A 16,214-nucleotide genomic window follows, 5' to 3' on the forward strand; every position below is an offset into this window, starting at 1 on the left:
AGTGACAAGCAAGGGAGCAGCTGAGCTTTGTTTTTACTAGTGATGTTTTGCAAAGAGGCACCCTAAAATGTGTCAGCATCCAGGTCTGCTTCTACAGAGTGGTGGTGAGGCCCATGCCTGCCTGGATGGAGACTATAGCTCTGCATCTGCCCCACCATTCCCAGATGTTTGTGGGTGACTGCAGTTACTCAGTGGGCATGTAAATATACTCTTAGAGGCACTCTTATCTTTGTTATTTCTTCTCATATTCAAACGCTGAGCCACCACTTGCAAAAGAGCTTCCAGGGTCTTCAGCCCCACACAAGTAATAAGAGGAGCACAACATTTCCATAGCTTCAATACAGCTGTTGATAGCAGCAGCGCATGCTCTCCTAGTCAGTAAAAGCATTTTCCAAACATGCACTTGAAAGCCAAGGTCATTGACTTACGCTGCATTCCTCCTCCAAAGCTGTACAAGTGCCAGTTCTTAACCTGTGGTCAATGATGTATTAACAATGAAAACTGGCTGGCTTCTTCAGCGGTGCAGGGGTGGGATTGGGGAGATGTTGATATGAATAAATATATGCTCTGGTTATTTTTAAGGAGAAAATGAAGTGAAGCCTATTCCATGCCATCAGCTCTGGACGGCAGCATGGGCCAGTTGGCCAAGGGGCTGGCTCAAACCTACCCCCAGCACTTCAGAGATGGTAGGAAAATGGAGGCTTGTCTCCCCCACCACTTTCACCCTAAGCTTCAGCTGTTTGTCCAGCATTCTCCTAATGCAATTTGCTGGCGTCCCCAGAGCAGCCGGCTTACCTGCAAACCCCTTTACCTGCTGACCTCCTCCCCTAAGCTTGTGCAAGACAGTCTGTAACACTTCCTGCTTCCCCTTTGGCTACTGGATTACTTGCTGATGGAAAGATCATCAGCATGGGTTAAATCTTCAAGGGATTTAGCAAGAATTGGGACAGGCATCACCTGGCTAGATCAGGAAGTTCTGTGAAAGATGTGACTCCCAGGTTTGTGCAATGGGGAGTGATGTAATGCTGCTGGGGGAGGGCAGCGTTGCAATATCTGTAGCCCACTTAAGATGCTGGAATTCTTCCCTCTCCCTCCCCTTTGCTTACCCACAACTCTCACCTTTTCTGACTCGTATTCTGGGTAATTCCCTGCTGGGTTTCCTCATGACCTTGATGATATCAGCTGCTCCAGCTGAGGTTGCTAATGAAAGTCAGCAATCATACTGACAAAACTGCAAAGAGTTTTGTAGCTCCTTAAAGATTCACAGGTCTGTTGTGACTGTGGCATAAGCTTTCATGGACAAATGTCACTGTCAGATGCATGAAGTGCATCCTTATTTGACAGATACACACAATGTGCGCACACGCATGTGGGCAGAAACGCGCACATGGAAATTGTAAACAGTGGAGCCAAAAGGCCACACAATGCAAAAGGCACAGCAGGTCTGTGACGTTTCTGATCTATGCAAAGCTCCTATGTGTGCAAGATAAGAACAGAAGCTAGGAAGATTATGCTGTCACTAATTACTCCCGTTGCCAATGGCCACTGTGCCTATCTTGTAAACGTTTGAGCTTTGCATAGAAATGTCTGCCGGCTGAACCTCTTGCATTGTGTGACATGCCCTCCTCCCCACCCCCAGTGCCCATATATATATCTGCCAACTGAGGCTAACACTTCGTGCATCTGACGAAGTGGGCTTTTGTCCAAAGAAATGTACACTACAATAAATCTACTAGTCTTTAAAGTGCCACAAGATATTTTTGTTGTTCTTGTTGCAACAGACTAACATGGTTACCCCCTTCTGGAATTCAGGGCAGGAGATGCCCTGGAGGGTCATGGCGTCATGTAAAGGGCCTGCAAACTTCCATGAAGAAGTAATCTCAATCGCAGGATAAAAGCTCCATGTGAGGAAAGCCAAAAAGTCTGCTTGAACCCTTACAGCAAGGACGGGGATCCTCCAACCCACAGGCCAAGTGGCCTTCCATCTCACCCCCATCCCTCCCCCTGCACAGCCATGGAGGGGTGAGGAATGAAGCTGAGGAGGGCCAATACTTCCCTCCATGCACCCACCCCCACCCCAGAACCCTGCCCCCATGCACAGCAAGTACCCTTTTTAAAGGCCTCCATGGAGCTGGGACAAAGAGAGAAGGAGAAGGGGTGGGGGAATGTGGGAAAGACAATGGCGGGAGGGGGAACAGAGATAACTGAATGGATGGATGTGGGTGGGTGTAGGTGGGTGGCTGTTTGTGGGAGAAAGAGAGCCAGTGTGGTATAGTCAGGGCAGCCCTTGAGTAGCTGATAGCAGCTAGTGCCCAAGGCGAACCATGCAATCGGTGCCCCACCCCCCACCCCCCAAGGGCAGATCTAGGCTGAGGTTTTGGGTAACCTGGGAAACTTTTTGCCCCTATTTCCTTTCTAATGTTTTTAAAGCATATTTATGTAAGGAAAGGTTCCTCCTGTGCAAGCACCGGGTCATTGCTGACCCCTAGAGGGATGCCGCTTTACGCTGGCGTTTTCATGGCAGACTATAGCGGGGTGGTTTGCCATTGCCTTCCCCAGTCGTGACTACCTTTCCCCCAGCAAGCTGGGTCCTCATTTTACCGACCTCGGAAGGATGGAAGGCTGAGTTGACCTGAGCCGGCTACCTGAGATCCGGCTTCCGCTGAGATCGAACTCAGGTCATGGGGAGAGTTTCAGTTGCAATACTGCCGCCTACCACTCTGCGCCACACGAGGCTCTTATATATTTATGTAAACAGAGGCATAGTTATTTGGTTTTCTGTCCGTCTGTCCAGCCAATGTTTCTGAGATCAGATAAAACAGAGACCCAAAATTTTCATTTCAGAATTGATTCGTACACAACAGCTAGACAATATTTCCATCCAATTTCAAATTAAAATGCATTGAACCGTTAATTAAAATTATCGTTATTTTATTTGTTGTTGTTTTAATCCCCCCACCTCAAATTTGGTGCCCCACTTAACCTGGCACCCCAAGCAGCCACCTAGTTCTCCTACATGGACAGGCCACCCCTGGGTAGTGGCTAGAGTGCTGGACTGGGACTCAGGAGATCCAGGTTCTAGTCCCCACAATGCCATGAAGCTCACCGGGTGACTTTGAGCCAGTCACTGACTCTTAAGTTAATCTACCTCACAGGGTTGTTGTGAGGACCAAAGGGAGAGGAAGAGGACCATGTAAGCCGCCTTGGGTTCCTGGCAAGAGGAAAAAGGGTGGGATATCAATGTAATAATAAATTTTTAAGGGTGTGTGGTGGCACCAGCCCTGCCCACTTTTGGCGCTGGCCTGTGACCCCCTGAAGGCTTCCCATATGGGAATCAAACTGAAAAAGATTCCCTGTCCCTGCCTCACAGGTTTTGGTCGCCTACAAGATGGCCCACCTGGCTGGCTGGCATCCTCAATGGGGCACTCCTGTTGTATGTGTGGGTCACAGGGAGGATAATGGCCACATTTGTTGCAGGTCCCACTTGTCATCTTCTGTGAGGCAAGTCACAGTTCCTTCTCCATGGCCTGGAAGGTTTTGCTTTCATCCCTGTTTCACTGCCATGCATGTTCTTTGATCACCAATTACATTGCTGTGTGTTGTTACATTTCATCACATAAGCAGTTTTTGATCGCTTTATGCTCAATTAGGTATTATATTTGCCTCCTTACTCCTCAGTAAACTGTATTTAAACCTCTGTGTTGCGGCCTCCATGTCTTCCATTTGCCAGGAAGACCCTAGTTAAAGAGCCACAATTTGTTTTTAATTTTATATCTCTCACCTTGTCCCCATGGCAGGTCAATACACAGCTGCCCCTTGCCCCACAATAATTAAAATGCTTCTACTGAAAGGCATTTAAACATCATAAGTATGAATCTCATATCACAATATTCACTGCAGTAGCTATCAATGCAAGCTGGGAAGTTCCCAGTTCAGATCTTGTCTCAGCAATGATGAAACTTGGACCTTAAACAAGCCACTCTTTCTTGGCATCAGATTCCCATTCACACCCCTGACTAGGGTGGTCAAACGCCAAAAAAAGAGGATGATAGAGGGCACATATTTGCATAAAATGTGCATGTGCTAATTTATAAAGTTACCACTCTTTCAAATGCCACACAACTCTGCCCCAGTTCTGCTCCTCTTCTAAGCATCTAGGCTCCCAGCCTGTTTCCGGGTGCAATTTAATGTACTGGTGCTTAGTCTTAAAGCCTCACATGGCATAGGACCAAGCCACCTGCAGGAACATCTTCTCCAATATCAATTTGCCTGATCTGCTTCAGAGGGCCTCCTCAGGATGCCCCCACAAGTGAAATAAGGCTGAAGTAATTTGCCCCCCACCCTTTACATGGGTATTTATAGGACTTCAAAATGTGATTCAAAATGGTAAGCCAGCCCTTCTGCATTTGGGGGCCCTCTTGCTGCTGAGTGGGGCCCTGAACCTCTTGCCCCGAAGTCTTGTACCATGGGAAAGAGGGAGGGCCTTTGGTGTGGTGACACCCTTGTCTATGAAACTCTATTTCTTGGGATGCTCACATGGCAGCTATATTGCTGTGTTTTCAGCGCCAGGCAAAGCCCTTTGTATTTTCCCAGACTTTTAACATCCAATGAGATTGCAGCACCTACTTTAGATTTATTTATTTATTTATTTAAAGCATTTTAATCCCGCTGTTCAGTCAAAGCGCTCCCAGAACGGCTTACAAGGATCAGATAGTCCCTGCCCTCAGGTTTATAATCTAAGACAGGGGTGGCCAAAAAGTAGATCTCCAGGGGTTTTGGCCTTCCACTCCCTGCATTCCTGACCATTGGCCATGCTGGCAGCCCATGAGTTACTGGAGGGTTGCGGCTTCCTCCAACAAGCCATACCGCCTGGGTTGGGATGACATGACAAGCCACGTCCAGGCAGTGATTATTCAAACTGTGCCTGGCCTGTGCCCAGCACATGTCATGATGTCAGTAAGCCATGATGGCTTTAATAAGCTTATTTTGATCATGTGAACCTGATCAGTGGAATTAACTAGTGAGGGCGGGGAGTGTTCTCCCTTGCTGGAGGTCTTCAGGCAAAAGGTAGAATGTTTGATCAAGCACGGTTAAGGACCAATGGGAAGATGAAGCTGTATTAGGGTTTTTTTCAGATTAGATATGCTATCTCTGTGTTTTTATACAACTATGGTCCTCTTAGGGAACTCTTACTAATAGACATGTGATATTTGGCTTAGTCTAATAAATTTTTGAGTGACAAGATTTATTTGATATTAAAGCTTTTACAGAATGGACAAACAACACATTTCACACACACACAGACAAAAGAAATTATGAATGGTGTTACCAGGATAGCTCTGCCAATGGATTGATGGAAATGTAGAAAAGGACTTAATTGCAATGGATCTCAAGCAAAATTTCTTCAAAACTATGCACTAACAGTATCCTACATCATATAAGATAAAGAGGATATATAAATGGGCTTATGACAGTTGTTGGAGATGTAGAAATCAAGTTGCTGATTATATGCATATATTTTGGCATTGTGTAAGAATTATATTAGGCTTTGATCTTGTATTATATTGAGTTTATAGCATGCTATAATACACTAATGTACCCATTAAGGATGCTTTGAGTTATTTAAAAGTATTACATAGAAATGTTTGATTTGGAGACGATTATTGTCGCCGCTAAAATTTCACTTGAAAGAAGAGTGCCATCTCTCCATTATCTTATTGTTTTCTGGATTTCAGATGTTGCTATTATGATGAAACTAACCCATAATTACATAAAGCACATTTGGGGAATGTATGGCCTTCCAGATGTTGTTGGACTGCAACTTCGATCAGCCCTTGCCTGCAGAGCCAATGGTGAAGGATGATGAGAACTGCAGTCCAACAGCATTTGGATGGTCACACGTTCCCCATCCCTGACATAAAGGCAAAAGAGAATCAAAAGTATGAAAACAGATGTATTGAGAAATGGAGTGTTTGTCACATTCTCAAATGATACATTTCAGGATGGTATTCATCCATATTCTTTATTTACACTGGTTTGAATCTATGTGTCAGAAAGATGATTACTTGTTTGTTATCTTTATTGTTTTAAATAAATATCTCTTTTTAAAAAAGAGCTCTAGCTCTGAGTTTCTGCATCAAGCAAGGGCTTGGACAAGATGGCCTGCAAGGCGTCTTCCAGTTCTACAGTTCAACTATTCTATTGTCAAAACATATATATGCTGATACTTTTCATGCATGGACGTCTATTATTAAGCCTAGAGAATCATCCTCTTTTCTTCATTGCCCTGCAATTAAGTTAGCTGCAGTCTTTCAAACCAAAAATAGCTGAGGGGTTCTGCTATGTGCAGAGCTATGGATATGAACAGATCTCTTGCACAAGGGACATACACGCTGGGGACATGTCCAGGGCCAGAGAAATTGCACTGGCAGGTGTTGTTGCAAAAGGAGGGTGAAGCACAGAACATGAAGCTGTGGCCCTTCCCTACTACACCAGAGGTTTCCTTTCTGCTTGGAAAGAGAGTCAGGGATGCTTCCAGATGAGGCTTTTATTGTGCTCTGCCTCAAACATGGAATTGGGGGGGAGGGAATGCAGACGCCATCATCTTACATTCGTAACCCTCTTGCGTTTTCCCACCATTTCTTCCGTCTTTTTCCTTAGCACAAAGAATCCATTAGGAAGGGGAAGACAAAATAGCTGCACAGTGCCTTCTGATTGATCGTGCTCAGATCCATCCATCTGGAAGCGCCCAGGGAGGAAAGAGCTCACTGGAGACCAAACGACATGTCACTCTGAATGTGTAGCACGCAGCTATGTCTGCCATTTTTCTTGAATTAATTACAGGCTCAGGAGGGGGGTGTGATTGTCATTGGGACCGCAGAACATGGGTAGGGTAGGTTTATCGCCTCACTCTCCAGTCACGATTGAGACAAATAACCCCACACATACCACTATGAGGGTTAGAAAGAAGTTCCCATTGGTGCCGATCAGGCAGTGTCAGACTGTGGAATCTGAGTGCTGTTAAGGGAAAGAATGTGGGAGACTAACAAATTTGACCGAGGAAGCACATTCTACCAGGAAGTTCTCCTGCACAAGCCTGGTTGAAATTGGGCAGCTGTGGAAGTGTACAGTCTTGCTCTCTCCCTCTCCTTCCATAAGCTGCTCGGGGGACTAGCCACAGGTGGGGCACTGGCCTGGAAGAAGTGGGGCCGGCCGAGTGTTAGGGTGCTTCCAGATGGAGGCCCCTACTCATACCAGTCAGGAGGTGTTGTGCAGCTTTACTGTCTTTTCTTCCTTGATGGAAGAAAAAAGATGGAAGAAAGAAGTGGTGGGAAGACATGGGTGGGTTACAAGGCATCGTCTGGAAATCCTCCCCACCACCACCCTGGTAAAATTCCATGAGTGAGGCAAGGCAACAGTGCAATCATACAAGCCTCATCTGGAGGCACCCTTAGTTGGCTCCAGTTGGAATTGGCATGGCCATTGTTCTCTCTCCTTCCACCCAATGCTGGCTGGGTTGGCTGCCAGTTGATTCTGCCCTAACAGGAGAGGGATCGAGAGGTGGTCAGTCCCAGAAGACTGATGGGAGGACATTGCCATTTTCTCTCCCTCTCTGATGGGTGCTCCTGGGGTTGGGCCACTCGAGGAGTCCTGGCTGGAAGGAAAGGGGCCATGACATCCAGAACAGGGAGTCCTTTCCTGCCTGAATTATCTCCCTTTCTCACTCTCCTCCAGGCCTGCTACCTCTGCTACAGCCTCCTGATATTGGCCAATGTGGTCGTGGGAACCCAGGCTGTGTCCTCGAGAGAGCAGGTGAGTTGGGATCTGAGGGTAGGAGAGCAGGCAGCTGTGCTTGAGGCTGCGCTCAGGCCAAGCTAAGAGAAAAGGAAAAAGAGTAATTGCGCTGTGCGTGACATTTAGCCTGGTGGAGGAGAAAGCTGGCGACTGCCCAGCTTTGTGGGCAGCGTAAATTACAGCTTCACAGCTACACTGGAGCCAACTCACTCGCAGGACACATAGAAGCAAGAAGTGCTTGCTCAGAGCAACTGTGGGGCCAGGAACGGTGCAAAGCAGAGCTGAGCTGCAGAGCTCCTCCTTGCAATTAACAACGGAATGCGAAGGGCCAAACTACTTAATGGTAACCTGACAGCCCTTTGGGAAGGGGCACTTGAGAGCAGACAAGTGCCCCCCACACACACACACTTTTCCTCTTGAAAGCGAGTCTGAACAAAAGCAAAAGGAAAGGAGAAACTTTGGGCCAAGTACACACAACACAGAAATGTGTCTTCAGCTCCCCCAGTTAAAACATATTTGTGTGCACCGTGCAGCTTGGCTTAGAGTTTCCCCTAGTTCTCCCTTCCTTTCTGCCTGCTTCTGCTCAGACTCCCTTTCGAGGGAACCCTGTGCTGAGAGTAAACAGAACAGAACATTTATGCAGCCAGCAGAATCAAATCATGAAGCCATGTACTGTACCATTTCAGGTCACAGGTCAGGTGCAGATTGCATGTTTGAAATAATAAATAAAACCAAATAAATAAAAATGTTCCAGCACATAGAAATCTAACATCAGGAAGAACCTTTGCTGCACATAGAAATCTAACTTGTCAGGGAGAACCTTTGCCGCACATAGAAATCTTCAAATATTGAAGAGGTCAGGAGGAAGACTGGCTGGGACAAGTGCTTGGTCTCCCTCGCAGGAAGGTAAATTTAGGGTTCGCCCCCAAAAGGAAATAACTTTCCTAAATTGCCCAGCAGTAGAATCAACTGCTCTGGGAGTTTTGAAATCTCTGTCCTTCAAGGTTGGGCCATGCTGGCTCAGAGTCGCAGTCCAACACGTCTAGAGGGCACACAGTCGGAGGAGGCTGGTATATGTAATGAAGAGGGAGGGGAGGGGAGGGGAGGGGACTGGGCTCAGTGGCTGATGGATGCCTTCACACTGTGCTTTTGTACTAGCCATTCTCTTGGAGTTGACAGCTGGCCGCTCTCCTGGAATTGCATTGCCAGAGAATCTGGGCCACGTTGCTGCCAAACTGTTGCATTCCAATGTTTTCCCTGCTGTCCGCCCATCTTTTTAAAGACTCGGCTTTTGGCAATGTTGGTGACTCGCAGTGCAGTTGCAGCGCCAGCGTTTCACGTGTGCACTGGCGAAAAGCACCACTGATGCCACTGGGAGAGCAGGGGTCTGTGGTGCTCTTGGTGATGGAAAGCCCCTCCGCATCGACTTGCCCTGCGTTTCCTGGCTGCATTGTCACCACCATCATTTGTCCCACTTCCAACAAGGAGCCCTTTCAGAAAAGTTAAGATTCTGCAGATCAGCTGTGTGGGACTAGATTCAATCCGCCCTCCCCTTTCCCCATGTGAAAGCTGTTTGATGAGATCTTTTCTCTCCATCAAGCTCCCCGAGCAGTGACCATTCTTGGGACTGTGGGAGAGCCCCATTCAGACTGTCTCCCAAGGGGTCAGGCCTGAGCTGTGCTTCCTGAACAATGTTAGTGCTTCTGCCATTCAGTTACACCTTTCAGCTGCAGCCTTGACCGCCTAAGGGGATGTCTTTACTCCTCTCCTGCCCCTGTATTTAGGAGAGAGGGACTTACACTTTCAAGGCCCCTCTCATTGCACACTACAGTTCTGAGAAAGAAGACTGAATTCTGCAAAAGAAGCAAACAGATGTACATTTGCAGGACTGGTGCAGGTTGCAGAATTCAGCTTTCCCCGGGTGCAGGATTTCATTTACTTTGATGCAGCCCTCCACTCAATGTACTTCACCTAGTGACACCCTCACATCTTTCTTTCTGCCTTTCCATTCCCTTGACTCCATGCTGCTCCCCTCCCCACAGGGCCACCTCCACCAGCTCTGCATCCAGCTGCAGCAGCACATCAGCGCAAGCGTCCGAGAGGACCCCTGCCTCATGTACCGGACCCAGCTCAAGGACTTGGCTGCCCAAACGTATATCAAATGGCAGGAGCTGCTGCCTCGGGGCTGGCTCCAGGTAACAGCCCTGCAGGTATCTTCCAGGTGAGGAGAGCCCCTGAGATGCAACCATGGGAGTGTGTGAGCAAGCAAAGCCAAAAAGACAGCTGCGCCAATGCTTAGAGTTCCCAACACATTTCGAGAATCTTCTCTTTATGAAGGGCAGTTGATTTCTTCAAAAGTTCCAAATAATGCTTAGAACACTTGGCCTCTAATTCATTGGTGGAAGACGAGGGTGGCGGGGGGGGGGGGGCAAGCCCCTTTCACACGTTCAAGTAAACACGTGTGTGGGGAAGAGCAAGATCACAGCCCTGTGTGTGCATTCACGGAAGGAAGGTGGGGAAGAACCCACGTGCACACAAACTGCATCTCCGCAGGCTCCATCTGTGCAAAGGTTCCCCATTGCCCAGATGGAGCCTGGGCACATACAGTTTGTATGTACGCACATCTCTGAAATCTTCCACCGAATGTGCATCCGGGGGTGGGGGCAGCAACCAAGGACAGGAGCAGCCCCGCTCTCCCTGAACATCTGTTCAGTAGAACACATGAGAGGGTGGGTGTGCAAGTGTGAGGTGCCATTTGAATATTCTGCCTCAGGCAGCACAGTATTTTGAGCCAGCCCTAGAAGGAGCGAGGCCTTGGCAGCTGCGGCTCTGTTTCCAGCTGTCTGTGGCTAATCATACATTACACACCCGGCCCTGCTTGTGGCAGGAAGCCCACAGCTAGCAGCAGGCAAGACAAGGGAGAAATGGATCAAGCCTGCCAGGGCTAGGCTGAATCAGGGCCTTTGCTGTGGGTAGGTCAAGAAGGCTTCCCTTGTCCTCCAAGGCAAGGGGTAGCCACACCGTCGCCCTAAGTGTTCCTGTGCTGCTCCTGGACAGCTCTGGAAATTGGCCAGGAAATAGAACTAAAAGAAACATCTGGGGCTTGTGTGTGCTGGGAAGGGCAAGAAAATCCCATCTTTCCCACTGCTTCCAGTGACTGCAGGGCCAGGCTGTGGCAGCACCATCTGCATAGTCCCCCAAGGGTGTTACCTGGGAGCTGCAGACCTGGCTAGGAACACGCCGTCTCCCTGCGACTTGCCGAGATGTCCAGGGCAATGTTTCAGATTTCAGTAAAGGGGACAAAGAGATTGAAATGGTGGGATTGGGCACGGCCCTGTTGTAAAAGGCAGCTTGCTGTTAGATATATTCTATTCCAAATCACTGGTTTATTGTCAAAGCAGTTATTTGGACTCCTTTTAAAAAATTCACAATAACTGTGGCACCATTAACACAGGTCAGATAATCATACTTTTTAATGATTAAAAAAGCAAAGGGGGTTGTGCCTTTGGCACACCTGGTACACTGGCCCATTTTGTTGATTCTAGCAATCGTGTCCCAACGCGTAGAACCAGTGAGTTACCAGCAGTACAGGTGCTCCTAGGAAATAATCGGATGTGGTCTGAAACGTGGCAGGAGGAGGGAATTATCTGTTCCCCAAATATTCCCTAAACGTGGTGTCAGGCCTGCTAGGGAGTCAGTCGGAGAAGTGGGCCTTAGTGGGGAGATGCAGTAACAAAGGCCAGCCAGCCATGAGGCCAGGGGAAATGACTGAGGTAGCCCTGCTCTTGCCACCTGCCTGCTCTCTGCTGCAGCATAGTAAACAAAAAGAGCCAGGCGGGCGGAGATCCAGGAAGAGCCTGATACCTTTTCATGCATTCACTGCAGGGGTCAGATCAGATGCACACCTGAACACGCACAGAACCCCAGTGCATCCAAAAATGTACTGACTGTAGGGCAGGGAAATGTTAACAAACTAGCTTTGGGCCAAGATTTTTCAGAAAAGGGTTATGCTCCTTTGCCAAAAAAGGGAACTTCTGAACAGGCTTACCAGCCAGAGAGTTCCATCAAAATCCCAGGACGAGCCCAGGACATACCCCAGTGCAGTCTTCTGTAACCCACTGCTCCATCCAGACAGCTACAGGGGGATGTCTATTACTCTCCCCCACACACACACAGTTTGATTTACAGGCCAGGCTGATGCTAACTTCCTTTTATGCAAACATGATGGAAAACAGAAGCACGACGTGCATTACTCTCTACCGCCATTACTCAAGAACTGACTCACCCCAGAAGCTTATGCTGACTGGATCTATTCCTGCAAGGGTGGCCTGAAGTCAGAGGAAGGCCTAGAAAGGTGCAGGGGGGGTGGGCTGGAGAGAGGAAATGATGTCTATTAGTATGGCTCAAATCAAGGGGCTCAGAGCTATTAGTGCCTAGTTAATGAATAACCGGGGTTTAATGAGTTCTTCTCGCTTCCTGATCTGGTGGCTCTGCTCTTTTAATCCGATCAGCCAGGGCTAGAAAGAGTTGGATGTAGCAGCGACTTGGGAGATGTTGCGAAGGTTGGGGCTGGCACATTGGACACTTCCACAGCTTTCAGCAAGGGTGAACAGCCACACCATGTGGGAAATGGGAAAAATATATCATTTTAATACAGTGCCATCAATGTAAATAGCACTTTACAGGGGTTCATAAGCAAAAAGGGTGCTTAAAATCTGAATTTGAACAGTGTTCTTTCACAGTTCTGATTCATTTTAATGAGTCCTGTGCAGGAGAACTTTGTGGTGGATTACTCCTCACATTCAGTTGGAGGTGGATTTGATTGGGATTATTATCATCATCATCATCATCATTTCTGTACTGCCCCATAGCCGAGGCTCTCTGGGCAGTTTACAAAGGTTAAAACATTAAAAATACAATATGCAAAATTTAAAATATAAAAACACACAAAAAGACAGTGTACACAAAGGTAACATAATTCTAAAAACAACTCTGAGCAATCAACCAAACCATCAACCAATCACCTAGAAGCCCTCTGTCTGGAACAGGGCTGGGGAACCTCTTTTATCCTGAATTCCACTTCACAGAAGCTCTTGGTGGCCACATTCCAGTGGTGGGCAGAGCTGAAGGCAAAGGAGGCAGGGCCACCAGTACCCCAAAAAGCAACAGCAACCAGGATATTGCAGCTTAAAGCTCTCACAGCCAGAGACTAAGCCTTAGGAGAGGTATTTCAACATTTTAGAAACGGGGGGTGGGGGTGGCATGCACAAAAGCTCCAAAGCCCCCAAACGATCAGTGGCCAGGGGTGAAGGGGGTGTGGCCATCTGGGGAGCCCCGTTAGGCCAGATTAAGACTCCAGGAGGGCTGGACTTAGCCCCTGGCCCTGAGGTTCCCGCCCCCTGCTCTGGAAGCATGCCATGAACCTAGCACAGACAACAGCCCCTAAAAGCATCTCACACACAAATCGGGAAGAGCTGTTCTTCTGAGCAGCTTGCCCCACTGCAAGGAACTCGGACACCTATATAAAGCAGCCAAGATCATCCGCTGATGCTCACAGCACCTCTGCATCCCAGCCTCTGAGCTCTGCAGTTTCCCCAGTGCCTGCCCCCGTCAGCGATGCAGTCAGCGTCCCACCCTGTGCCGTATGTTTAAAAGGGGCCTGCCAGGACTCCGTCTGTGTGCTAGCTTTGCTATCTGCCCCGGAAGGAAGCTCTGCCCCTTAATTCAAAGTGTGTGGGAAGGCAGGCTGCTCCCCAGTGAGGGGAAACCACTTGGTGCATGCTCAGGGAGACTTTATTTTTATTTATTAAATTTATTAATCGCCCATCTGGCTGGTCAACCAGCCACTCTGGGCGATGTACAATAATTAAAACAGTTTTAAACAATAAAATTCTACATTAAAAACATATTTCTAAAATTACCCTAACCCACCCCAAATGCCTGCCTGAACAACCACATTTTTAATCCGTGACTTTGCTCTAATTAAATATGGCTTCGTGTCTATTCAAAGAAGGGCTACAGCCATGCCTGGGAGTGGCATTGCTGAGTGGGCATGGTTAAAGATGGAGGGTGGGTGACACAGGCCAAGATCCACCTGTGGCCGCAAGAGGCTTTTGTTCCGTACCCAACTGCCTGCCACCCACTCACAAGAGTCTCTTGTCTCCTATGAGATCTGCTCCTACTTGTACTTATGCCTTTCCTCCCTCTTAGGGCTAGAGTGAAAACATCTGATGGGACACATCCCAGGAACCCAAGAGTTTGCCAGAGGGAACAACAGCAAGGAGCCCAGCAAATGGAGTCCAGCAAAGCAATTCAGTAGGGGGGGGGGAGGGGCAGGACTGTTAAGTTGTAGTCCCCCACCCTTTTCTTCCATCCTCTTTCCTCATAAGCAAAATCATTTTAACTTTGGGTTTCTAGCCTTTTGTTTTTTAAAGGAGCAAAGTTCTTGCAAGGGCTAAGACAACAATGTTTGCTATTTATTTAGACAACCTTGTGCCTTTAAGAAGCTTGCTTTCAAAGCAAACACTCAGGGAAGGAATATCCACCCCTCCCTGCACAGAGGAGGCCAAAATAAATGTCATTTTTAATGGATTTTAGTTCTCTCTTCCTGGCTGTTCCCTGAGGTTGTAACAGTAAGTGCTCTACTACATGGAGACAGCCCAGATCGAGAGTGCAGAAAGGCCTCTTTAAAACAGGCTGGATTCTTGTTGGCTGCACAGAGAAATCAAGAAAAGCATCTGAAGAAATCAGAGGCTGCAACCTCACAGAGTTGGTGGGTCTAGAGAGGCCCAGCTATGGAACCCCAAGATATTCATTCACTCAGGGGTAGGGCTGAACAAACCTGTCCTTTTCAGTTTCTCTTGGTTACTCATTTTGCCAACTTGCTTTGGTTCATCCCATACGTTGAGATTTATTTATTTTTTAATTGCACTAACATTCGTGTGCATTTTTTATCACAATTCCCCTAATGCCTGCATTTTTACACAGTTTTGCCCAATAGACACTTTTTTTGCAAGCAATTTTCCTAATATGAATTTTGGAACATTCTTCTCACTTAATGTATGCATTTTTGTGTGTACTTCCCCCTAACATACGTATTTTTATACACATTTTTGATGGGAGAATTCCCCTGCAAGATTTGGAGAAGTGCACATTTTAAAGGATAACTGAGTTTTGGTTCACATATTGGTTCAAAAGCACAAAATTAGGTACATTCACATTCAAAAGGGAACGGAACTACTTTCTCCCCCAGCCCTACTGCTGGGAGGTCAGTGGTAAGAAAGAGCCCATGTTTTGCCTGCAGAAAATCCCAGGTTCAGCCTCGGACATCTCCAATTGAAAGGATCTCAGCAGAGCTGGAACACTTGGAAACTGGTAGTGAGTTGGACCAATAGCCTGATATTATAAGGCCTTATAAGGCATTATGAAGACGTTCTAAGGCCAGGGGTGCAGAACGTCAGGTCTGAGGTCCAATCCAGCCTTCCTGGGGTCCCAACCTGCCTACACCCCCTTTCCCCCAACCACCAATCATTTTTCCCCATTCTGAAAGGCTGAAATGCCTTTCCTAAGGTGTCATTACAGGCTGTGAGAGCTTTAAAGTAAAATACACCAGTATTTTTGGCCCCATCCCTCTTGCCTTCACTCCCATCCACCCCCTGGAATTTGCTCCTGTAGAAGTTCTTCAAAATGATATTCAGCCCTCTAACTAATGTAAAGTTGGGCCTGTTTAACCTCGGAACCTGCACCAAATGGGTCCGAAGCACCGGGGGGGGGGGGGTATCCAAGCTAATCCCAACAGACAAACATCACTACAGACAAAATGGTAAACTGAATCTATTTAAGGCTTTATTTCAGAAAGATACAAAATATAAAGGAAGTGGCATGGTGGTTATATGAGCATTAGAAACTTTCTCTGTAATTACAGGGAAAGAGAATGCAACAAAAATAGAAGATTAATTAAAAGAATTGCCATTGCCAAAGCTGGTATTATGAATTTGGCTAATAGGATAATGGCTTGAGCTTCTAACATTGTTATGACTCCTCCTTCCAACTTTCTCCAGTTTACTACTTGCGGTGCTTTAAAACTAAAACTAAACGAAACTAAAATATAACTGTTAACCCTCCCATTACTTCCTCCTATACCTTCCTTTAATATATAAAAGCTGTGCTAAAGCATTACTAAGTTCTTCTAGGCATGTGAAAAATGGAGGTAGAAGTTAGAGTGAAAGGAAAAACCCAAAACGTGGAAATAATCCCAAATCTCATCATCAGAAATAATTCCCAAGTCTCAAGCTCAGAAATAACTCTAAGACCCAAATTCAGAAATAATTTTAAGTTCTACTTTCAGAAAATACTCTAAGTCCTAACTTCAGAAAATATTCTAAGTTCCACAGTCTAAGATTCTAAGGAGGTCCATAGTT

The 16,214-nt window shown here is 47.1% G+C and overlaps 1 protein-coding gene across 1 annotated transcript in view; it reads left to right on the plus strand.

Moving 5' to 3' along the window:
* FAM178B (family with sequence similarity 178 member B) overlaps nt 1-14,723 on the plus strand; it is a 210,008-nt gene extending 195,285 nt beyond the window's left edge. Inside the window, exons 15-17 of the mRNA XM_084808207.1 lie at nt 7,735-7,812; nt 9,837-10,015; nt 14,005-14,723. Of these exons, the coding sequence (XP_084664333.1) occupies nt 7,735-7,812; nt 9,837-10,015; nt 14,005-14,113 (366 nt within the window). The 3' untranslated portion in view covers nt 14,114-14,723. The remainder of the gene's footprint in view (nt 1-7,734; nt 7,813-9,836; nt 10,016-14,004) is intronic.
* Nucleotides 14,724-16,214: the final 1,491 nt, after the last annotated feature.

The sequence above is a fragment of the Heloderma suspectum genome, chromosome 6 (genome assembly GCF_057233095.1).
Source record: "Heloderma suspectum isolate Gila_16-S chromosome 6, 16-S_ref, whole genome shotgun sequence".
Classification (NCBI taxonomy): Eukaryota; Metazoa; Chordata; class Lepidosauria; order Squamata; family Helodermatidae; genus Heloderma; species Heloderma suspectum.